Consider the following 23620-nt stretch of genomic DNA (forward strand, 5'->3'; position numbering starts at 1 on the left):
AGGGTGGGGGGATGTAGGAGATGGTTCTGCTTTGAAGTCTGGGGTCTGCCTGGAGAAGACTCTGGAAGGCTCTGCCAGCCCCAGGAGGAACCTTTAATGATCCTCCCAAAGCTGTCCCTGCAAAGGAGGGGAGGTTTGGTGTGACCCCCTCCCTGTGCCCACTGGAGGAGAGGTTTGGTGTGACCCCCTCCCCTGTTTCAGGGGGCTCGTGCTGGAGGGTGCCCACCTTGTCTGCAAACCAGGATGAGAAATGTCCCTGCTGGGGACCTGGGTGCACATTTTGATATGTCACAGGGTCCAGCCCTCTCCTCCTTCCTGCCCATGTCCTGGGACACAAGGGTCCTACTGGGGCTGGCAGAGCCATTCCAGAGCTGGCTGAGGGGCACAAGCCTTGTCCAGGCAGACCTCAAAGCAGAACCATTTCCTACATCCCAGTGGGTGTCACCAATGGGTAAATGGGCAGGAGAAAGGACCAGTGGTAAATGGACAGGAGGGGGAATGGGAGGAATCCTCACACCACAGAGCTGTGTGGTGGCCCTCTCTGATGATTCATGGAGACCAAGCTCCTGCTGAAAAATGTCACAGTCTGCCTGGCCTCTGCTCCCCACTCACACATTCTTGACCCTGTTAATTATTACAAGGGAAACGATGAAGGCCAACGTGCATTTCAGTCCATCGTGAGGGATCAAACCATCAGTTTGCTCAGAGCCATGAGCCAGCAGAGCACAGCCACCACAGAGCTGCCTGGGCTGCCAGGGGACAAGGCAGCAGCAGCCTTTGCAGTGGCAGACATCATCGTGGTGGTTCTGTACTTCGTCTTTATCCTTGCTGTGGGGATATGGGTGAGTCCCTGAGGGGCCTGGTTTGGGTCTGCCAGAGCCAGAGAGGCTTTGATGATCCCTGCACTCCTCCTGGGTACAAAGGGGTTAGCCTGCAAATGGCATCCTCTGCACAAATTATCCCAGTGCCTATGGAGCAAATTTGGGGGTGACAGGAATCCTTCTGTGAGCCTTCACTTCCACCCCAGCCGGGGACAACTGTGGGATCACTCCCTGGAGGTTGTTCTGGGAATGATGCTCGGCTCAGAGCAGTCTCACATCTGGGTGTGGACAGGCAGGAGGCAAAAGAAAAGCCAAGGTTATGCTGGAGAAGACTAAAATGGGACCTTAAAAACTTTGGAAAGATTGTTGCTAATGATTTGTTCGTGTTGTTTGGCAAAGGCCTCTGTCACAGACACCTACTGTGTTCTGCTTGGCTGAACTGTTTTTTCTCTCCCAGTTGATACATTCAGGGAGAAGTCGTTAAACAGGTTCAGGCAGCTTCTTTCCACAGCACGACTGTCAGAAGCCTGCACAAAAAGGGGCAGAAGCAGTGTGTGAAGCCTGGCATACCCAACAGATCCATAAAACTATTTTGGAGCTGGTGCTGAGGCCAGACACTGAGGATTCTCCAGGCTTGGTCTGACTCAAGGAGGGCGAATGGAGAAAAACATTTTTTCCTGTTCTTTTTCCTGTGCTTCCAGTCATCAGTACGAGCGAGCCGGGGCACTGTTGGAGGATATTTCCTGGCTGGAAGATCCATGTCTTGGTGGCCTGTGAGTGAAATGCTTCCCTCTGTTTCTCATGGTTTGAAAGCAATTCCAGGTGTGAGAGCAGGTCTGGTGAGGAGACCCAGCCTTTACATGTTCTGACTGTAGTGTTGAGATGAAGGGCACAGATGAAGGATCCATAAGGAATCATCCCACTCATCTTTGCCAGTGGGCTGCAGCATGGAGCTGCCAGGCCAAAAAGGTAGCTCAGCACCTTCAGGGTTTTCCAAATCTCAGTCTCTCTGCTTAAAGTCAGCAATAAAAATGTTCCCACTGATGAAAGTTGGGGAATGCTGGCTGCCTACCTGGGCTGGAAACTTCTTGGCTTGAACTCTCCACTGATGTTCCCAAGTCAAAAGAGCATTAGGTAATCTAGGAATGTGTTATCCAGTAAAGAGCATTTAAGCACTAAATCAAAAATAATCTCTAATCCCAGGACTTTGAGCCCTTGCTATTTAGAGCAGAGTTGAGTTTATTGACTAACAATGTACAGGATATAAACTTCAAACCACTGAAGTATAAATCTTCACTCTGAAGGAAAAAATAATCTATTGAAGGAGACTTTTCTTGGGAGTGAAAGGTACATATAAAGATAATTTAGAGTTGGAAAGAAATAAAAATGCCACAGGAATAAAGATTCTTCTCAGCCAATGCCAGACTCTAGAACCATATATCTCTTCAGTGAGTCGTGAGTAACGGAATGCACTTCTCAACCAAAACAGGTTTTTCTTTTTTTCCTTTGGCTGTGCATTGCCCATAAATTCACTAGGCTAGATTTTCAGCCTCTTCCACCAGAGACACATACACCTCTCTAAAATCTGTCATTTCATAAAAGTTCTTTAAACTTCTGCCTCAGCCAAGTGACATTTAATGCAAAAGCTTAGCTTGATGGTTTTCTCTAATTAGGAGGGGGAAAATTAAAAGATACTAAAGTTGAATATTTTTTCCTCAATCTTGTTCTTCTAAACAAGATATCTGGGTTTTTTTTTTTCTATTTAAAAAATCTCCCAAACAAATCCCAAAACATTGTCACTGCTTTTGGCTCCAACTACAGGTGGCTGAAGAGGGTGTTTGGTACATGTCTCTTCTGAACTCTTTTAGGTTCCTTTTAGGTTCAGCTACCTCTAATGCTGTTCACTTCTCAGATTTGTCTGTCAGAGCTGATTCCACCTCTGCAGCTCTTCTGCAGGCTCAGCTCCTCGTGGCCTTCACCTTGAGTACATGACTGGCTTATCTGTATTTTATTATTGTTTTTATCAGAGTGACAGGTTTCAGCTGTGCATTACAAGGCCTCAGCTAAGACCTGATATTGAATTGCAAGACATGTGGAGGCAGAGCGAGGGTCAGCAAGGTCAGAGATGGCACCTTGCTGGCTGCCAAACAAGGGAATGGAGAAATCCACCACATTTCATGGACACTGAGAAATCTGTGGTGTCACCAGGCTCCCCTCCCTCTGCTATGCCCCTGTAACAGGTGTTCTTCTCAGAACCACTGGCAAAGTGAGCCCTGAGTCTGAGATTAAGCTTTGCACTGGAGTGGGGGCAGTGGAAGGGAGCAGGGATGTGCTTTACCATATCAAAATGTAGGTGAGGAGAGGAGAGCTGAAGGAAAACCCAACTCTGCGTCAGCACCCATCTGCCTAACCACAAGGAGACGAGACCCTGGGGAAAGAGACTCTATGGGGGGAGGAAATGCTTGGGTTGATAGAGAAGTCCCTCCAGGTGGGTGTCTCAGTTCCATCCCTGTGCCCTGTGTTCCAGATTGGAGCCTCCCTGATGTCGACCGACGTGGGCAGCGGTTCCTTCATCGGCCTGGCGGGCACGGCGGCAGCCGGGGGCATCGCCGTCGGGGGCTTTGAGTGGAATGTGAGTGCCAGCTCTGCTGCCAACAGCGATGTCACTGTTTACACAGGGACTGGGGGTTTCCCTCCAAAATCAGGTGTTTAACGGTACCAGCAGCAACAAGTGCTCAACTCTCAGGAGAGAAGCCGGCAGACATTCCGACAGCCTCGGAAACGTGAGATCTTTATTTTAGTTTAAGTGGAATTCACTGGGATTATTAGCTCTTTGGCCTTCCCAGTGGTGCACAGCCTTATTTTTAAGCTTTATTCTGCACTTGTGAAGATTAAAATAAAAGGTAATGGATGCTGGAAAGGTACTTGGATAATCACAGGATTCTGGGTGCAAGGAGCTGGGAAAAAAAAAAAGCAAAAAGATGCAGCATGTGCTCCTGTATTCACTGTAAATCCATGAAAATCAGCAACACTCTCTTCACCTGGCAGCTGCCAAAAGGTGGCACCTCTGGGGTGAACATCTGGGTGTGAAGGCAGGACTCATTGTGCCCTGTTGAAGTGGCCTGGAAAATTGCCACTGACAGCACACACAAGAGCATGAAAACCAGGCCCTTGGTGTGTGGTGCTAATGAAATTTCTCAGCTGATGAGGAGTGAGATTAGTGCCAGCCTCACAAGAAGCATCACTCATCTAACTGAATGTCTTGCCTACCTCAGCAGAGAGTGTTAGTAGTGCCAAGCACAGGCAGGGCTCATCAAAAGCTCTCTCCTGCGGTATGTATTCACTGCAATGTTTTTTTCTAGACCTTTTAAGTCACCTTTAAATCCTTTGTGAAGAAAACAGAGACTGTTCAGCCTGGTGCACGTAGGACATAATATTGTTGTTCTCAAAGGAAATTTATTCAAGTCACTTTAGAAGCTCATGAAGACAAGATTGTGTTTCAGGGCAAATCTAACTTCATGAGTTCAGATTGATTTATTTCAGATTGGAAAGAGAACTTACATATGCCATTACTGTCTCCCTGTGCCATGGGACATCATTCAGCTGGAAGGATCATAGGAGCATCTTTCACCACAGCCAGTCTCTGACACTGCAGGAGCCATGGCTGCTCTCAATCAGTCACAATCTCTGCTCACAGGGATCAGGTTTTTTTCTGAAAATTAAATAACTGATCAAAATAAATGTAAGGATGAAAGATAATGGCTGGAGACCACCAGGAGGTGGGGTTTGATGATCCCATGGCTTTCATGTACCTTCAAGTTCTCCTGTTTGGGCTTTTGCTGGGAATTAGAGAAGAAATACATGAGGAATGCCTTTACACTTTCCAAAAGACTCTTCACCTGTGACAAAGCAACTAAAGTGCCTCTTTATCTACCAGTGACAGAAGCACATCTGCACCAGCCTGCAAGGAGAACATCCCAGCAGAATCTTGCTGTTGCTTATTTTTATGCTCCGCAGGGACAGTCTGCTGCCTCAGCCTCATCACTTGCTAATCGAGCAACAAACAGATGCTCCCATCCTGCTCTGAATCACTTAACTCTTCACTGCCACAGCATCAGTGGTTTTAAAGGCCACCAAATACACCATCATCTTTCAGAGAACCAGAGCAACAGAATACACCACCTTGCTAAAAAGACCAGGGGATGGAAGACGAAGGGGACACCCATGACAGAGAGAAATGCAGGCCTTAGGAGGAGATCTTCAAAAGCATTTGGCTGAATTGTAATAATTCCTCCAGCTGCTGGCTCATCTTCTGAGCAGGGAGAAAAACTCAGTCTGCTTCTCAAATGTGGTATTTTTGGGGTTCCCCACCATGGGGAGGAAAGATGAATCTGACTCCATGTTCTTAGAAGGCTAATTTATTATTTTTTAATATATTATTTTATAATTTAAATATATAAATTATAATAATTATTTTATAATTTATTATTTTATGATATTATATTATATTAAAGAATACTATACTAAAGAATAGAGAAAGGATACAGACAGAAGGCTAGAAGATAATAATGAAAAACTCGTGACTCTCTCCTCAGAGTCCAACACAGCTTGACAGTGATTGGTCATTAGGTTAAGACAATTCACATGAAACCAATGTGGTTGGTAAACAATGTCCAAACCACGTTCCAAAGCAGCAAATCATAGGAGAAACAATCAGATAATGATTGTTTTCATTTTTCTCTGAGGCTTCTCAGCTTTCCAGGAGAAGAAATCCTGGTGAAGGGATTTTTCAGAAAATATGACAGTGACACTCAAATACATCACATGGCACTGTACCTTTCTGCTTTCTTAGGATGGCTACTGCCAGAACAGGGGGAAGAGCTGTTCCCATGTGTTGAGTCCTGTGCCTTTATTCTCTGTCTCCTTAACAGGCCATCTGGCCACTGCTGGCTCTGGGCTGGATCTTCACGCCAGTTTACATCGCAGCAGGAGTTGTCACCCTGCCCGAGTACCTGAAGAAGAGGTTTGGAGGGCAGAGGCTGCAAATCTACACGTCTGTGGTGTCCCTGATTCTCTACATATTCACCAGGATATCGGTATGTGTCCATTGGAACACCCCCCTCTTGTCTAGGGCGGGGAGAGCACATCCGGGTGCAAGGCAGGGCTGCTCAAAGGACCAGCTCCACTCCCAGGAGCAGCTGCAGTGTGTTAGTGTGCTGCCCTTGCCTCTGTATTGATCATGGAGACCTTTCCTAAGAGAGAGACAGAGCCCTCATTAAACAGCAATGCACAGTGAGAACTTTACAGGGATGTGCAACTAATTGCTAAACAGTGTAAGTACCGTGGGCTGTCTGCCTGCTTTTCCTCTTCTATCACATCAAACCTTAGGCATCAGAGATAGAGGAAGGGCTGCATTACCCCGTGTGAAAATCTGGCTGGCTGCATCTTGTAGAGATGAAATTCTCTTAAACTATCATAAACCTGCTGTTGTTCTTGTAGTTGAGATTTCAGCATTAGGTATTTTATGGTTGTTCCTCTCTCTTTCTCACTTGTGTTGCACAAAAAGGGTAGAGTGAAAAGGGAGGTAGGTTCTGGCTTAAGACAAAATGCAGCATCTTTTCTGAATTGCTTGTAGCATTGTACCCTGCTGGTAACCAAATCCCAGTGTACTGGGTATATTGGGTATTTCCCCCTTTTAAATGCCATTCACAAAGAAACAGAAATTGTGCTCAGATATTTACTAAGAACTACCTGTGCCCTTGGAGGGAGAGGAGTGTATTTGAGAGTCCATTACAGGGACTGAAGATGTCAGTCCTTTGTCTCCAGCTGATTATCCCAAGGTCAGTACAAGCCAGCTTTCACTAGACCCTTCTGAAAAATTCAGATGTCAAATTGCCTTGGGAGACACTGACTGGAGATAAAACACTCATGTGGCTTCAAGGTCCTTCTCCCAGGCTCATTATGCCTCAGCTCCTGGGAGGGGCATTGAAAGGAGCTCCAGGCTGGGAGTGTGGGATAGATTTCCCCCTCTGATGGGCAGCTCTTGGTCATGTCACCCACTGCTGTCAGCACTGCCTCCAGCTTTGCTCTGTGGGACCAGAGCACAGCCCTGGGTGACAGAGTGAGTGAGGCCTTGCAAAAAGGCACTTAAAGCCTCTTTACCTGTGAGGGATAAATAGCAGCTCTCTCCTGCAGCAGCCCAGAGTGAGCACAGCCACGCAGACAAGGTATGAAACAGAGCTGTCTTTCAGAGTGACCTTCAGCAGAGCAGCATTTGCCAGTGCTTTTCAGAGCAGGACCCTGGCCCCCATCAGTGCTGTTTCATCCCACTGGTTTCTCCTCTGCGCAGCCAATTCACGCGTGGCTGATGGATGTGGCTGGGGCACTTTATGGCCGTGACAGGTGCTTTCTATTAAGCACAGCTATTGTTTGTGGAGAGCTCATTTAGCGGCTGGCTGGACAGCAGGCACTTGGTTACAAGAAGGATTTTTCTCCCTGTGCTTTCTGCCCAAACGTAGGTCAACAACCAGGGCACTGCAGAGTCTTCTTGGCTTGCAAAGAAAACAGAGATCTCAATAAACAGTATTGTCAGAGGGCTGATCCTGCACGGCTACAGAGGTGGTGGTGTTTCCTGTGGGAAGCCAAACCCCAGAAGGGGAAAGGATTCCTGTGGAGTGCTGGCTGTGCCTGTCACGTCTCAGGCCCACAGAGGTCAGGGCTCTTTGCTTTTAGGGTGCTCATTTCAGATACAGCAAATGGAATTCTTGCCCCATCCCTTCTGCCTCCCTTGGCAAGGGTCTTCACCTGTATCTCACCCCATACCAGACTCACAGGTGTCCTTCTACCTTACCTTCCCAACATAAACATCTCCCATATCACCTTCTGCAATTTGGAATGATGTTATCTGTGTAATTCCAGGTTTCACCCGGTTTCTGGTGTCACTCTGCCAGAAGGTCCAAACAAAACACAGTGGATGGGACTTTCTGTATTTCTAGTGAGGTCCTCAGCAGGTATAACCTGTTTTTCTGGAGTCACTCTAATGTGCTGAACTGCATGAACAGAAAAACCACCTGTTGACCTTCTCAGATAAACCAATCATGGTGCAAGACATCAGTGACTCTTTAGGAGTCTTTCAAGAGGGAGTGTCTCTGGACCGTGAGGCCACTCTAGAGGCAGCCCTGGGAAGAAAAGGTCTCCGCTATCTCCCCCTCCTTGCCTCCTGTGTCTGCCTGTGGACACACGGGCTCTGCTATCCAGGGATGTGTTCTCAGTCACCAAAAGAAGTGACAGCTTACACCAGTCCTTCTCAGTGCCAGCCAGGATTCTATGCCTCAAGATGATCTTTCTTTTGATTTCTTTTTAGTCCCTTGGCGTAGCACCTTCATTTTCACCCTGCTGCTCTCCCAAATCCTGAAAACTCTGACCTGGAGGAAAGTTTTTCCTTACAGCAAAACAAGGTTCAGAGCCAAGAGTCCCAACAGCTCTTCTCCTCCCCTTCCAGTTCACCTTGGTGGTGTCCTCCCCTGTCAGTGCTTCCAGCCGCAGAGGGCTGCAGGCTGCTTTATTAGATTTCCCTTGCACGAAGCACTGCTAACGCCAGACTGCCCTTGGTTTTTTTATTCCAGACAGACATTTTTGCTGGAGCATTGTTCATCCAAACTGCTTTGGGCTGGAACCTCTACTTGTCCACTGTGGTCCTGCTAGCAGTGACTGCTGTCTACACCATAGCTGGTAAATAGCTGGTTTTGAAGGACACATCATAAACTGGAACTTAGGATATAAGTTTCCCATTTCCTACAGAGGGGAAAGAGTGTTCAGGTTCTGGTCTGAGGAAGACATTGCCCCAGTTGCTGGTAGTACCTGCCTTGTTACTCTCAGCTGTTGGAGATCTTTGACTCTTCCCCTCTTGGTCCATGGGAAAGAGGTACAGGGGAAGCATCACTGTTTTTAGAGGATTTTCTAACACTGCACAAGGCTCTGGGCTCCCTCTGTGCAGGAAGTTACCACTGCCCATATTTGCTATTTTGTTCCCTTTCTGCAAAGTTAGCAACTTTAGCTGTTAAGATGCTGAGCTGCCTCTGAGTTCTCCCATGAACATGGAAAACCTTCCACACTGTTCCTCACGGGAGGGTTTGTGACAGCTGTGGGCTCCAGAGGAGCAGCTCAGCACCAGCTTCTCCCAGTGGGTCTGTCCTGAAATGCCAGGGCTGGGGCTAAAGAAAGCTTTTATTCCAGGTGAGGTGCCTGTTTCCCTGTGTCACCTGTGCATGGTGACACACTGACTGCTGTCTCTGCTTCTCCTGGCAGGGGGTTTGACTGCTGTGATTTACACAGACGTGCTGCAGACCCTGATCATGGTGCTGGGAGCTTTGGTCCTCATGTTCATAGGTAAGGGGAACCTGCAGTGGCACTTTAGTGCTCCCAAGGCCACTAGACCTTAGCAGGTGCCTTGCCCTTTCATGTGTGGTGCAGAAATGAGTTTGATCTGCTCATGGAAGTGGTGCCAGCACAAGTCTCATTCTCCAAGCCATCATACTGTCTTCATCCTTGCTAACTGTATGGAGGTGAGGCTCTGGATATCTTCACCTCACTGGAGTTGCCAAAGAACTTTGGAACATCACATTCTCAGAGCCAAATTTAGCTCTCATTAAGCCCATATTAATTCAGAGTAGCCCTGCTGATTTCCACTGTTGACTTTGGGAGTTCATATGGGTGCAACTGAGAGTTATAAAAAAAAAAAAACAGCAACAAGGAAATGACCACCATCAGTCTTTGTTTTAAGCCTTCTTGGCAAACAGAAAGATCTAAACTAGGTATATCTTTTTTTCATGTTATACTTTCCTGCTCTAGCTTTTGGAGGGTGTATAAGTAAAAACTAGATGCTGATGACATTGCAGGGATTAGGATCATGGAGGCTTTCCTGCATTGATCCTCTTCCAGAATGTATTGTTTAAACCACAAGGACTCTGGGCAAAATCCAGCTGACTTCTGTAGAAACTTTGAATGCAAAAAGCAAAGGTGGAATGAAAAGTAAAGGAGATAAGAGGAAGATAAAAGAAAAGTAATCACGAGACTCAGATTAGATAATAACTTTGCATGATGCAACAGCCCTTAAATCACTGGCATTTTCTTTACAGGATTTGAAAAAGTTGGCTGGTATGAAGGACTTAAGGAGAAATACAGCACAGCAATACCAAAGATCACAGTCCCAAACACAGACTGTCACCTCCCACGTGCAGATGCCTTTCATTTGTTCAGGGATCCCATCACAGGAGACCTTCCCTGGCCTGGCCTTGTATTTGGTCTCACAGTGGTGGCTCTTTGGTGCTGGTGCACTGACCAGGTAAATAAGACCTTTCCCTCAGCAGACAAACCACCACAGTGTTATTTTTAGTCCACTCCTCAGTCTGTGGATCTGTAAGCTGAAAAATCACTGTGCCTCAGTGTGCAGGAGCTGCTACTTTTTTTACTGGTCTAGACCAGAATGTCTCACTCCTTCCACCTTCTCAGCAAGCTGCTAATTTTATGCACTTCTTAGTGCAGTGAGAACAGGTTGTTTTCATCCATCTTTATCCCACTGTGGGCTGGTGAGTACTGGGAGTCTTCATGCAGTTATCATGACGAGGATATAAAAATGTGAATCTGGAGCTGGCTGTGCCGTGACCTTGAGTGGACCTCCAGACAATATTCCTTCATTCATATTCCCAGATGTCTCATGTCCCTTATTCCTTTTCAAGCTACAAACAAGGAAAGCTGAGTGTGTTTCTCGAGACACTGTGCTTCTGTACTTTCAGATGGGACAATTATGAAACCCCACCACTGAGCTTTTTACCAAAACACCCATAGTCTGCTTCATCCTGTGTCTCGTGCTGCCACACAGCTGCTGTCTCCAGCCCTCAAGGTGGCTTCATTTCAGTCAAGGGTGAAATTATTCCTGTAAAGGAAATTTCCACGCTGCCCTCTCCTGTAGCCTGTGGACTGAGCTCTGAGTGGTGGCAGCAGGCTGCAGTCAGTGAGGTGGGAAAGTTGTCCTTGGCATGCAAAACACCCTGGGATCCTGTGGGCTGAAAGTCATCCCTGAGAAGGAGAGACAGAGGGAATGGATCCTGCTCTCTCTGCTGTGCTGCTCTTTCATTCTCTGCTCCCTTTCTGCACTGTTTGCAGGTGATGGTCCAGAGGTCTCTCTCTGCCAAGAACCTCTCCCATGCCAAAGGTGGATCAGTGTTTGCAGGATATCTGAAACTCTTCCCTGTGTTTTTCCTTGTCATGCCAGGAATGATCAGCAGAGCTCTTTTCCCAGGTAAGCCTTCCCATCTTCCTTGACACGGGGCTCCATCCTGCTGTGACCACTAATCCCACACAGGTCTGCCAGCACTTGTGCAACTCAGAAATTGCTGTCCTGCAGGCATGTTCATAGAGGTTCCTGTTGCACCATGGTGTTCCCAAGCCCTCCCTCCATCTCCAGTTCTCCCACAGTGGCAGAAATCCCCAGGAGTAGACATAAGGGACATACTTTGCCATTGGGGGCATATAACTCCATGCTGTGGACACTGCATTCATCTATCTGGAGGGAGTCAGTGAAATTAAACTCATGGAGCACTGAGGTTGTCCTTCAGATCCTATGGATTACATCCATTCAGTATCTTGGAGAGTTTTAGCAACCTCCCACACAAACTCATTTAGGTCCTGGTGGATTAGGCTAAACGAGCCTCCCTTATATCCCAAGGAGCTCTCACTGCTGGTTTCTCCAGAGCCTTCCTCTTTCCAGGAAGAATAACTTGGTTAGAAGGACCACTCCCAGAGGAAAGAGCTTATTTCCCAGATTTCCTAAACAGCAGTAAGTGAGCCTCCAGCATCCCTGGGAATCCAGCTGACAGGTTCATGGAAACAGTCCAGTTCCCACAAGTGAAAAATCATCAAGGATTACAGTTATGCAACACCCAGGAGAGATTCAGCTGTATCCTGAACAGAATTTCAAAATGTCATCTCAAAGTTTCACCTCTATTATATGATATAAAGTATTTTCCAGCTCCACTCATTGTAGCTGTATTCCACCTCTGAATTTATATGAAACTGCACAAGGCATCAGGGTTTGTTCCCTTGATGTGCAGTGGGGTTTGCACTGACTCCCTGTTGTTTCCCTGTGTTCCCCAGATGAAGTGGCCTGTGTGGACCCAGAGGTCTGCAAAAGGATCTGTGGAGCTGCTGTGGGTTGTTCCAACATTGCCTACCCCAAACTGGTCATTGAACTCATGCCTGATGGTGAGGAACACCCTCGTGGGGCAGGGCTTGGGCCAGGCTCTGCACGGGGTGGGGGGATCAGGCTGTCCTTACCCATCTGAAGGATGTGGAAATCTTACCAGAGAGCAGGACGGAAAAAACAGTGCTTGGAGGCCCAGCCCTGATTCCCCTTCTGTGTTTGTCTCCTGCAGGGCTTCGGGGTTTGATGATTGCAGTGATGATGGCAGCCCTGATGAGCTCCCTCACCTCTGTTTTCAACAGCAGTAGCACCCTCTTCGTGCTGGACATCTGGCAGCGGGTCCGCAGGCAGGCCTCTGAGCAGGAGCTGATGATTGTGGGCAGGTCCTTGCATTTATTTATGTCTCGTTCCTCTCACCATCTCTTCTGATAGCAGCTTTTGCATCCTCCAGGCTGGGCTCACAGAGAAAAATCTGGTGCCTGCAATACAGAGCAGGAGGACAGCCTGGGAAAGAGTGTTGTGTTTTCCAGCTTCATCTTGGATAGGCCTGGTCAAGGAGAAACTCTGAGTGTTCCACTGAGCTAAGCAGATAATTGCCTCTCTTCTCTCTAAACTTATTATAAAAACTGCTTTAAACGTAACTTTTAGAAAAGCCAAAAGTGCTCTTGAGTCATTGTCACCAGAGGTCTATAAAAATGTTGTTTTGCATCAGACAGGAGTGATATGTTGCAATTCCTTTTTTTTTTTTTTCTTTTTTCTTCAGGGTAAAGTGCAGAGCTGAGTCTCCCAGCTTTCTGTCTCTGTGATAAGTTGTAGGGTCCTTTGCAGATGAGTTTTGGTGCTGTGTTCTATCAGGGGCATATAAAGTTCTCCTCCAGACAGGGGAATTTAGGCTGCATTCAGTGTGGAAGTTTTGCTCTCCAGTCATGAGCATTAAGGTCTAAACTTTGCTGAGCCATAGCTGAAGGCTGCAGGCAAACTCACACTTCACCATGGCAGAGTGGGCAGAGGATGAGTCCCCTCTTGCTCAGCACTATGGGCAAACCTCTGTGGCACACAGTGCAAAGGCAGAGGAAGGTTTCAATATTCACCCGAGACCCCAAACACAATTTTAATAAGTAGCAAACGAGTTGGAATTTGGCAAAGGCAAGAGACTAAGCACATTACCTGCTTGGAAAGCTGGCAGAAAGATTGCTTCCACAAGCTACCAGCTCCCTCTTCCTGTCATGTCCAAGAGCAAGGTCATTGAAGACCATGTCACACCAGGCTCACATTGGGAGAACAACTTTCTCTTTTCCTGTGTACACAAGGAAAGATTCTTGATAGAGATCTGTGGATTTTTTCTTAGAAAATTCCAAGAACAACTGGGAGCGTGTTTTGCTGCAAATCTACCTACAGAGTTAATACAATTTTATCCTTCTCTTTCAGAGTCTTCACCCTCATCCTTGTGGTTGTCAGCATTCTCTGGATCCCAATGGTTCAGTCGGCCAACAGTGGGAAGCTCTTTGACTACATTCAGTCCATAGGCAGCTATCTGAGCCCACCAATTGCAGCCCTCTTTATCCTGGCAATCTTCTGCAAGAGGGTTAATGAGCCTGTAAGTGAAGTGCCAACAACCAATTGATACATGTGTTTAATTTGATAAAATAAAGAGGTATCTCTTCCCTCAGTGCTTAGCCTGTGAGACTGGTTAAACTCAGTTAGTCCAGCTCAAGAGTGACAATCAGGCAGCCTTTCCTGGCATGCATTAGTGATCTTAGCCCAGGCTCCAGTGGGTGTGGGTTTGCTTCTAAGAAGTCACTGCAAGTGGGACTTTTTGGCAGTCCCATTTGAAAGCATGAAAGGGAAGTTGTTCTGCCATTTAGGGATGATGTGTCAAAGGCTCATTGGAGGAGTGTTGTTAGGAGGAGATTCTTGCATTGTTTGTGCTCTGTGTGCTCCATGCTCAAGGACAACGAGAGAAAATGAGGGTTTTTACCTGAAAAAATTCTCCTTTGATGCACCTCAGTGTGGATTTCCATCAGGCATAAAAAGTCTGGGGAAAGAGGGAGAGGGGAGGGAAATCCACAACCAGAGGAAACTTGCAGTGACCTTTTCTCTGCGTTGCCTTTTCTCAGGGTGCTTTCTGGGGCCTCATGGCCGGCTTTGTTGTTGGTGTGGTTCGGATGATCCTGGATTTTATTTACAGTGCCCCGTCCTGTGGGGAGGAGGACAGGAGGCCAGCTGTGCTGAAGGACGTGCACTACCTCTACTTTGCCCTCATCCTCTTTGTCCTCACTTCCATTGCCATCCTCCTGGTCAGCCTCTGCACCCCACCCATCCCTGAAGAAAAGGTGAGTGACTGCAGCCATGCCCTTTCCCCAGAGCCCCCGTTTGGATACCCAAATTCCCCGGGATCTGCCCTTCCCTGCTCCTGCATGGCCAGGAAATGGTGTGTAATGCATGTGCTGCCAAGAAGCCCTTGCTGCTCAGCTCTCCCTGTCCCCCAGATCACAGAGTGTTAATGCTGCTGAGCATGAGTGCTTCAAATTGAGTGTGAGTTCCCATGCTGTGCCCAGAGCTGGGCAGACACCGCAGCCCATCATAACTGCTAGAGGAAGAAAAGAAGAAGGGGAAGGAGATGAAATCACATTACAGAGCACTGCTGAGGAGGAATTAAATATATCTAATTGTAGCATCTAGCCTGCTTCAGCAGAGCCAGCATCAATCTTGCAGGCAAACAAGATTAATATCTTTTGCAACATGGGCATTTAGGAAAATAACATTTTGTCCCAATGTGATCTCAATTAAATTTAATAACTTTGAGGGAAGCACAACTTTCTTTTACTTAGCACATTAAAATGGTGCAGAGTTGGGAGGTTTTATATAATAAAACCTTCAAGCAACTCTTCCCAGTCCCAAGTTTTAAAGCAGCTGCCAATATAACAAAACTACCACCTACCTCTCAGCAAAGGTTACTGGATAGATTAAAAAGACCTATTTTTTCCTGCCTAACTGCATGAGAGAGAAAATGCTGTGATGGCATCAATCTGCTGCTTCCTCATAACTTGTAAAGCATTAACCAGCTCCATGGATGTTTGATGGAATGTTATAGGTGTCAAAGAGACCCTGCTCCTGAAGATTACATGAAAGCAGGTGCTCAGATAGGGGAGGGGAGGGGGGAGAGAGGCTGGCTTTGTGTCTGCTTGGAGATAAACTCTCAGCTTTTATTAGCTATCAGAGGATCCACATGGGAGAGAGAAATACTGGCAAGGAGGCACCATTAGTTCTGCTGCTTACGTTGTTCATGACTGCTCAGGGGTGGCCAGATGGTTGCCAGCAATTAATTACTGTGGTTTAATGAGTTCCCACTTATCATCTGACCTGTGATAGCTAAACATGTGCAGAGCTCCCTGCCCACAGCAACAGCAAGATAAGATGCATTAACACAGCACTGGTGAACAGTGAGCATCAAACCAGCAGTTCAGGAGATGGAGAAACTGGCCCCAGCACCTCCAGGCTTTTTAGTCCGACCTCAGAGGGAGGAAAACATTTCAAGCATCTTCCAGGAGGGGCTTTTCAGCATGGACCCCACTATAAAAGAATTAGAGAAAGAGAGGTTCCAATCTTAGATTCCCCAGGGGAGATTTTCAGTGGTATTTCTACTGAAACGTGTGAGTTTATAGGTGCTGGATGTAAGTGACCTTATTTAACACATCCTTCAAAGAGCCAGGGGTATGGTCAGGGAGGGCAGGATTCTGTCTGATGCAGCTGTGTGCAGTTATCCCAGAGGAACAAAGGGTGGGAGGTGGCCAGGGAGGGAGGAGAGCTTGCTGAAGGGCAGCACTGGCCAGGAGCTAACATCAGCTGGGCTTTTTGGGCTAAATGCTCTCAATAGAGTTGTTCAGGATAGCCTTTTGGTATGCCATGGACCCCCCATAGTGCTGAGCTCAGTGCTTGCCCCCTGTGTAAGAGATTCTGTTGTAGAAAATGAATGAGAATTAATGATACAGGCTGTGGCAGTGAAAGGCTGGACACAGAGACCCAGATCCATCATCTGGTATTTGTGATGGCCCCCCCACGTGCCCCCTGCCCCTCAGTATCTTCCCACCACCAGGAAAATGGGATGGACTGCCAGGAAATTTGTGCCACTAAGCAGTAGCTCATTCCCTCTTTCCACGGCTCAGTAGGAATGGGAGAGCCTGTCCCCATTTCTATTTGTCTGATTGCATTCAGTTTCTACTATTTACCCTCAGTTTCAACAGGAAAAGTCTGCCCTTGTTCCTCGGAGAACAGCCAAAGGAAGGCGTGGGGTTTAACTGAAGTAGGAGACCACACTGCTGGGTTTCTGCCTGTCTGGCAGGAATCTGGGTGGGTAGCACTGAGACCAAAATTTTTCATTTTCCTGGGTCAGATTCACCTCAGGTTTTGCCCTGGACATGAGCAGAGGTGTGGCTTTGGACCATCACTTCTGGTGACATGGTTTCTCATGGTTTTCCCCCTCATGTCCAGTGAGTGTGTGGCTGTGCTGGCTCAGGGACAGAAGTGTCTGGGGAAGGAAGGGCAGGAGGTGGAGATCAGGGTGGATGTGCCAGGCTCTGCCTGTCTGGGTAGAGAGCGGCACCCAGCCTTTGTGTTTGGCCATTATTGACTCGGCATGCAATGGGCAAACCTGTGGTGAGGGGCCTGAGTGTCCCCTGTGGCAGTGCTGGGAGGGGGATGCTGTGTTGGGTATCCTGCACAAGGCCCTGTGGAGCTCTGGAGCTTCCTGGTCCATCAATTCCCTTCCTGAGCCTCGGGTGTTTCTCCCCTAAGGCTCACATGGGGCTGGTTCTGCTCATCCTTTACTGCAGTGCTTGGGGATGGAATGATGAAAGGCATGGCACAAGAGCTAGGAATTGTGTCATTTGTTTTGTCAAGCAAAAAGAGTAGAAAAACAAGGCAGCAAAGACAAAGCTAGGAAATACAGTGATAGATCATACCTCAGCAGATGTAAATCACCACAGCTCCATTGCCTTCAAAGACCAGGAACAGCTGTTGAGCACAGTTATGTCACTTTGCACCAGCTGAGGATCTACACTGGACAACTTTAAATATTGAATCTCAATGCTTTTGAGATAGTAAATGGGCAAAAGGAGAAAAGAGATTTGTATCTGATGTTAGAGTGGTACAGCTAATGTTCCTGGCTTTAAATGAATTACAATCTGAGAACTGCAAGCTGTAGCATTTTCTCCTGCTGTTTTGGACACTCTCCCATCCCTGTGGTGATTGATGCTGTGCTGGAAAACAAGTATGCAAGGAATTTGTTTGGTATGCTCCAGAGTTCATATGTCTTCATTGTAGGTAGTCCATATTGTGTCACGCCGTCCTTGAAAGCCCTGCAAAAGAGCTTACAATTAAATTTGAGACTGTGAAGCTGAAACACAACTGTCAGGTGCCAGATGGCATTTTGGAACAGAAGGATTTATTCTAGTTTACAAACAACAAAAGGAAAACTTTGCTGAGTTCTTGCAAACTCCCTTGCCCAAGGAGACTGTGAGGGAGAAAAGGGAGGGGAGCAGCCCACAAAGCACTGAGTGCTGCACCAGCTCCCCAGGGCTCAGGGCTCAGCCAGGCAGGCTGATGGATTGGCAATTCCACCCGCTGTGCTCTGGGACTGGGATCTCTCCCTGTGTCCTGGGGCACGGCTCTATTGGCTCCTCTTGGTGCACAGCTTAGGAGGAGCACCAAGGAGGAGCACCAAGGAGGAGCACCAAGGAGGAGCACCAAGGAGGAGCACCAAGCCCCCCTGGGCTGCTCTGAGCCCACCCTGAGAGCCCTGAGGTGCTGCAGCTGGAGCTCCCCAGCATCCTTTGGTGGCTCTGAGAGCTCTGTGGGTGCTGCAGCTGGAGATCCCCAGCATCCTTTGGTGACACTGAGAGCCTGAGAGCTCTGTGGGTGCTGCAGCTGGAGCTCCCCAGCATCCCTTGGTGGCACTGAGAGCTCTGAGAGCCCTGAGGTGCTGCAGCTGGAGCTCCCCAGCATCCCTTGGTGGCTCTGAGCCATGCTCAGCTCTGTGGGTGCTGCAGCTGGAGCTCCCCAGCATCCCTTGGTGGCTCTGAGAGCTCTGTGGGTGCTGCAGCTGGAGCTCCCCAGCATCCCTTGGTGGCTCTGAGCCATGCTCAGCTCTGTGGGTGCTGGCAGGAGCAAACTAAGGGGGGACACAGGGCTCCCCCAGCAGTGCCCAGGGTGACTCTGCAGATGGGGGCAGAGCCACAGGGCTCCCCAGGACCCAGCACAAGGCTCCCTCCTGCTCCCCTGCCCTTGGACAGGGTGGCCTCAGGCAGCACTTCCAAGGTCCCAGTCAGTAAAGCTGACACAGCTCCCTGTGGGCAATTCAGAGTGAAGCATTGTCCTGCTTTCTCCAGGCACTGCCACCACCTGCCTCCCCTGCCCATCCCTTGGCAAGCCCAGCCAGCCCCACAGAGCTGCTGCTGTGCCCCACAGCAGTGGCAAAGAGCAGAGAGGGGATCTCAAGGGGTGCATTCAGCCCAAACCCACCGCAGCTCACAGCTGCAGGGTGCTGTGGTGTCACCAGGAGCTCTCTAGGGTGCTGGTTTGCTTTATTGGCCATGGCAGAGGCACCAGCTCTCCTGGGTGGGTCAGTGGGGTGATGCCATGAGGTTCCCTCATGTGTGGAGAGAAAAGGAAAAAAGTTTTGGAAATCCTTTAGAACCCTAAAACTTTACTATGTTCCAGTGACATTTCCTAAATGATTGAAAAAAAAAAAAAAAGCATGCCTGAGAAAGATGAGGATCACCAAATCAAAGCAATTTACCACTTCATGACAAGAAAGATTAGCCCTGCCCAATGCTCATCTTGGTTGAAAATGATTTAAATAAAGCTATAAATCTTCTGGAAATTATGCAACATTCTGTGTCAGCTGGAAGATTCTGCCTCGATTGGTGTGTGCAAAATTCAGAAATTGAACTTGTGTTACTTTGTGAGTGACCCATTGGGGAGGTTCATTTCCACACACAGGCAGAGCAGGGAGGCAGCTGCTCCTGGGGCCTGTGTGTGACTGTGCCTGCCTTTCCCTGTGCCCCTGTGCCCCCCTGCCAGGCTGGAGCTGCCTTTGGGAGGGAGGGATGAGCCAGGACAGGGGTCAGGAAGAGCCACTGAGATCGTGGGCATGCCAAGGTCAGCAGCAGGCCTGGCTTAACCCCAGATCTCTGAGCTCTGGGATGTGTGGCCCCCCTGAGCTGCCAAAGGGCCACTGAGGTTTGCAGGATCGATGGCTCCTGTGCACTCCCTGTGCTCCAGGGAGATTTTCAGGCTTGCTCTGGGATAAGAGTTTCAGAACTTGGGCATTTGTAAAGCAGACTGATCATCCTTTCTGGCTCTCTGCAGAGACAGGCAAGGTCTTGTATTGGCCCATCAGAGAATTCTGGAATTTAAAAAAAATCTTCTGAGGGCACAACAGCTGTCTGGGACTGACTGTATCCAGAGAGGGTGTCTTGGCTTCTTCTTTGATTTACTTTTATTTATTTGATTTTATTACCTTTCCCTGTTGGAGGGCTGCCATTCTGGAAGCAGACCATCATTGTTTGAGATCAATCACATGGGCCTTGCAAATAGGAACCTGCTTTTCCAATGTCTGCTAAAGGGTTAATCCTCAGAGACAGGGATGGAACAAGTTCATTTAAAAAATTGAAGGAGAGAAACAAGATTATTTCACATTTTTTCTCAGCTTTTCAACTCTGGCTGGATGGTGCCAGCCTTCTTACCCAGGGAAGGAAGGGAGGGAAATTGGGAGATCACCCCCAAGAGGCCTCAGCATCACCTTGTGTGACAGTGTTCACAGGGATGAGGCAAGAGACGAGAATGTTGACTCTATGTTCAGAAGGCTTGATTTATTATTTCATTTTATATATATATATATATATATATATTACATTATAGCTATACTAAAAAGAAATAGAAGAAAAGGTTTCTTCAGAAGCTAGTTAAGAATAGAATAGAAAAGAATGAATAACAAAGATCTGTAGCTCAGACAGAGAGAGAGCCAGCTCTGCTGTGACTAGTCAGTAAATCTAAACATCCACAGGAGACCAATCCCAGATCCACCTGTTGCATTCCACAGCAGCAGATAACCATTGTTTACATTCAGCTTCTGAGGCCTCTCAGCTTCTCAGAAGAGAAAAAAATCCTAAGAAAAGATTTTCACAAAAAGATGTCTGCGACAACCTTGGACCTGTGTCCCCCAAGGAGGGAGATGTCTGGGTGGCCACACTGGGACAGGCAGGCAGTGAGCACTTTCTCTCTGTTCCACTTTGCAGCTGGATGGCCTCATGTGGTGGACCAGGCACAAAAAAGCACCTGCCATAATCCTGGAAAACAGTGAAGCAGCACAGACTGGCCCGGAACAGAATGAGAAGGACCTGGTGGAAGCTGCAGCTTCAGATGACAAGGAGGAGGCAGGTAGGGCTCTGTCTGTGCACAAACACACTCAGGTGCCTGGGAGTGCACAGCCAGGACCCCATAAACATCCCCAAATTCATGAGGGGCCACCTGGTCCATTCTCTGGAGCTGGGGCTTGCATTTGCAGTTTTAAGGATGTGACAAATGCAAGTGTTGTTGTTCTTGGTCCTCCCAACACACCTCGATGTCACACCCCTCTGACTGGCTCAGAAGAGCTGAGATACCTGAAAAAAAGAGCTCCAAAATAGCAGCACAGTCTGAGAGGACCAGGAGACCTGGGAGCAGACGTGCACTTTGTGGATGCCCTAGAATGAACCCACAGGCCTCACTTTTCTCATTTCCATGATGCCAACAGGATCTTTGCATCTTCCCTTAGGATGCAAGCCATGGTTAAAACTCAGACCTTAAATAGCTCTGTGTCCTACCAGAGGTATTTAATAGGAAGGAAAGCAGAGCAAAGTGAAATTAAAGAGTTGTCAGGGGACAGAACAGTAGCAGGAGTTGCTGCATAGGCTAGTTATTTTCAGAGTGGACAGAGCTTTATTCTGCAAATCTATTAAAAATGCAACTTTCTGGTTTTGAGCTTAAATTTTGAAGGTTACAGAGCAGGAACCTCAGAATAAAGACACAAACAATATTTCTTCACTTCTGCCATTTGCTGGTCAGTCCAAAGGACATTGGAACCAATCACAGCCAAGCTAAATGGAAGTGAACATCTAAACAAATCCTTTGATTTTTTTCTTCCCCAATAGAGTAAATCTGGGTTTAAGTTGAATGCAGTTATTCAGCCTTACTACTTATTTCTTATCAATTCCTAGTTCACTTTACTAGCCCATGTTTTTATAAACAAATACCTTGGTATTTTGGTAATTAGCAGAAACGAGGAAGGAAATGTGAAACACAGCAGTTGACAGTTTAATGAGGGTTTTTTTTCTGAGTAACACCTTTTTTCAAGGCCCTATAACATCCTGTATTTCAAAAAAGGTTATATTTGGAAAGAACAGCGAGTGAAATACACACAGCAGAGGACTGAAAATTAAAACACACACTTCACCTGGCATGCCATGTGTAATAAACAAGCTGGGATATCTCTAAATGGACCATCATGCTGTCAGGAATTTTAAAAAGCGGAATCTGGGGTGGGGATGAGGGGGAAGAGGTTTGTTGATTAACTAATGAGTGAGTGGTGCAATCAACTCACTGCAATCAGGCTGTGCTGTACATGGTCTAGAGAGAACCTTTTCCTTTTCCTTTTCCTTTTCCTTTTCCTTTTCCTTTTCCTTTTCCTTTTCCTTTTCCTTTTCCTTTTCCTTTTCCTTTTCCTTTTCCTTTTCCTTTTCCTTTTCCTTTTCCTTTCCCTTTCCCTTTCCCTTTCCCTTTCCCTTTCCCTTTTCCCTTTCTTTCTTCTCCTTCTCCTTCTCCTTCTCCTTCTCCTTCTCCTTCTCCTTCTCCTTCTCCTTCTCCTTCTCCTTCTCCTCCTTCTCCTTCTCCTTCTCCTTCTCCTCCTCCTTTTCCCCTTTTCCTTTTTCATTTTCATTTTCCTTTTCCCTTCTTTCCATCGCCTTGCATCTCCCACACAAGGTCCCTCTCAAGCCCCACTCCAGACTGGCCAAGGCACCTCCAAAAAACTGGGAGAAGGGAAGGAAGAGTCCCAGCAGATTCCAACAGACAGGTTTTGGTCTCTTTCTTGCAGCAGCCAAACGTCCCTGGTGGAAAATGATGTACATGTGGTTCTGTGGTCTGCCCACCAACCCCACGCCCACCCTGTCCCCGGAGGAGAGAGCAGCCCTGGAGCACAGGCTCACCAGCATCGAGGAGAAGCCCCAGTGGAAGATTGTGTGTAACATTAGTGCCATTCTCCTGATGGCCACCAACATCTTCCTCTGGGCATATTTTGGCTGAGCTGGGTCAGGACTGGCGTGGCTTTGGTTGCTCTCACCTTCCTGTCTAAGCTGGGAGCATCAGGTGACAGAGCAGCACAGCCCTTCCCTGGAGGCACTGCTTGCTGGGAATGATTGTGGGGCTCAGCTTCTCCATGAGGGGGGACCAAAACTCAGCACTGGTCACAGCTGGGATGCAGGGGATGAATGGGATAGCATGTGGGACAAGTCAGGAGCACATTTCATGGGTAAGCTCTTCTGACTTCACTACTACTTTGAAGCACTGAAGTGAAACAAAAGGGAAAAGAATGATTGGGGAGGGGAAGTCTGAGAGGTTTGATTGAAATAAAGGAAAGTTGTCTCAAAACATCTTGACCTTTGCTTGTGTTTTCTAGGAAAACAATGTAATTAGCTAAAAAAAGAAATAAAACTAAAACCAAATCAATCAAAAAATGTAACTCCAGCTGAACAGGAGCTCTGTGCAGGCTGGTTGTGGCAGCAGGGGATGAGTTGTGGTGTCCTAACAAGAACACATTGCTCTCAGCCTGTAACCAATATCCAAGTGCATTGGCAGCAGATGTTATTAATGATGCCAATACATATTTTCTTATTAATCTTCCATACTAGGCTTGTGTCTGTCTGCAAATGATTATCATTCATTTTCCTGACAAATCTATCAAGATCATTTATTACTGTTCGGCAAAGGATCTTCTTTTAAACAAAGATTAATAACATTGCATTTTATCTGGCTGGCTGAGCCAAAGGAAATGAAATTAACAATGAGCCCTACAAACATGTCATCACTTTAATTTACCAGAAAATATTTTAAAATGTTATTTAAAAGAATATACGCTGTGGTGGGCACAGTTTATTACAAAGGAAAGGAATCAAACCACAGGCATTTCAGCAGGGTGGAGGGTAAGCAAACAGGGCACTGTGAATTCTCTGGTTCCTCACACTGGAGTTCTGGGACAAGGAGGGAGAGGCACCCACAGCACCTTTGGCATGCACAGATGGGCACCTGCCCAGGGGAATTGCAGCTGGAGGTCCCTGTTCCTCAGTTAAAGTGGTCCTAACCAGGATCCCAGCTCTCCTGGGATTCCTGCAGGGAGCACTGCCTTCCCTGTGTTCCTGCAGAAGGGAACTCCACCAGGGGAAAGCTGGAGAGGAGGGCACAGGTGGGCTGAGTGCCAGCACCCCTCTGTACTTTTGCTCCCCAGGAGGAAAAAAAACAAATTCACTAAATTTACATGGTTTAGTTTCCTTTCCTCTGCACTCTT

At 47.5% G+C, this 23620-nt stretch overlaps 1 protein-coding gene across 1 annotated transcript; it reads left to right on the forward strand.

The window, feature by feature from the left end:
* Nucleotides 1-695: 695 nt before the first annotated feature.
* On the forward strand, nt 696-22362 carry SLC5A9 (solute carrier family 5 member 9). Its single transcript, XM_036387861.1, has 14 exons — nt 696-842; nt 1523-1594; nt 3349-3453; nt 5753-5917; nt 8447-8552; nt 9129-9209; nt 9959-10164; nt 10986-11121; nt 11976-12083; nt 12254-12404; nt 13450-13618; nt 14139-14354; nt 20319-20460; nt 22154-22362. The coding sequence occupies exons 1-14, from the start codon at nt 711-713 to the stop codon at nt 22360-22362; spliced, it is 1998 nt and encodes a 665-aa protein (XP_036243754.1). The 5' UTR covers nt 696-710.
* Nucleotides 22363-23620: the final 1258 nt, after the last annotated feature.

The sequence above is a fragment of the Molothrus ater genome, chromosome 9, assembly GCF_012460135.2.
Source record: "Molothrus ater isolate BHLD 08-10-18 breed brown headed cowbird chromosome 9, BPBGC_Mater_1.1, whole genome shotgun sequence".
NCBI classification, from domain to species: domain Eukaryota; kingdom Metazoa; phylum Chordata; class Aves; order Passeriformes; family Icteridae; genus Molothrus; species Molothrus ater.

Bases quoted from the DNA above. Each gene is read 5' to 3' on its own strand.
- SLC5A9 (XM_036387861.1), top strand. From the start codon at position 711: ATGAGCCAGCAGAGCACAGCCACCACAGAGCTGCCTGGGCTGCCAGGG. The intron at 1,595-3,348 runs GTGAGTGAAATG...CCTGTGTTCCAG, and splicing joins GATCCATGTCTTGGTGGCCT to ATTGGAGCCTCCCTGATGTC. The intron at 3,454-5,752 runs GTGAGTGCCAGC...TCTCCTTAACAG, and splicing joins TCGGGGGCTTTGAGTGGAAT to GCCATCTGGCCACTGCTGGC.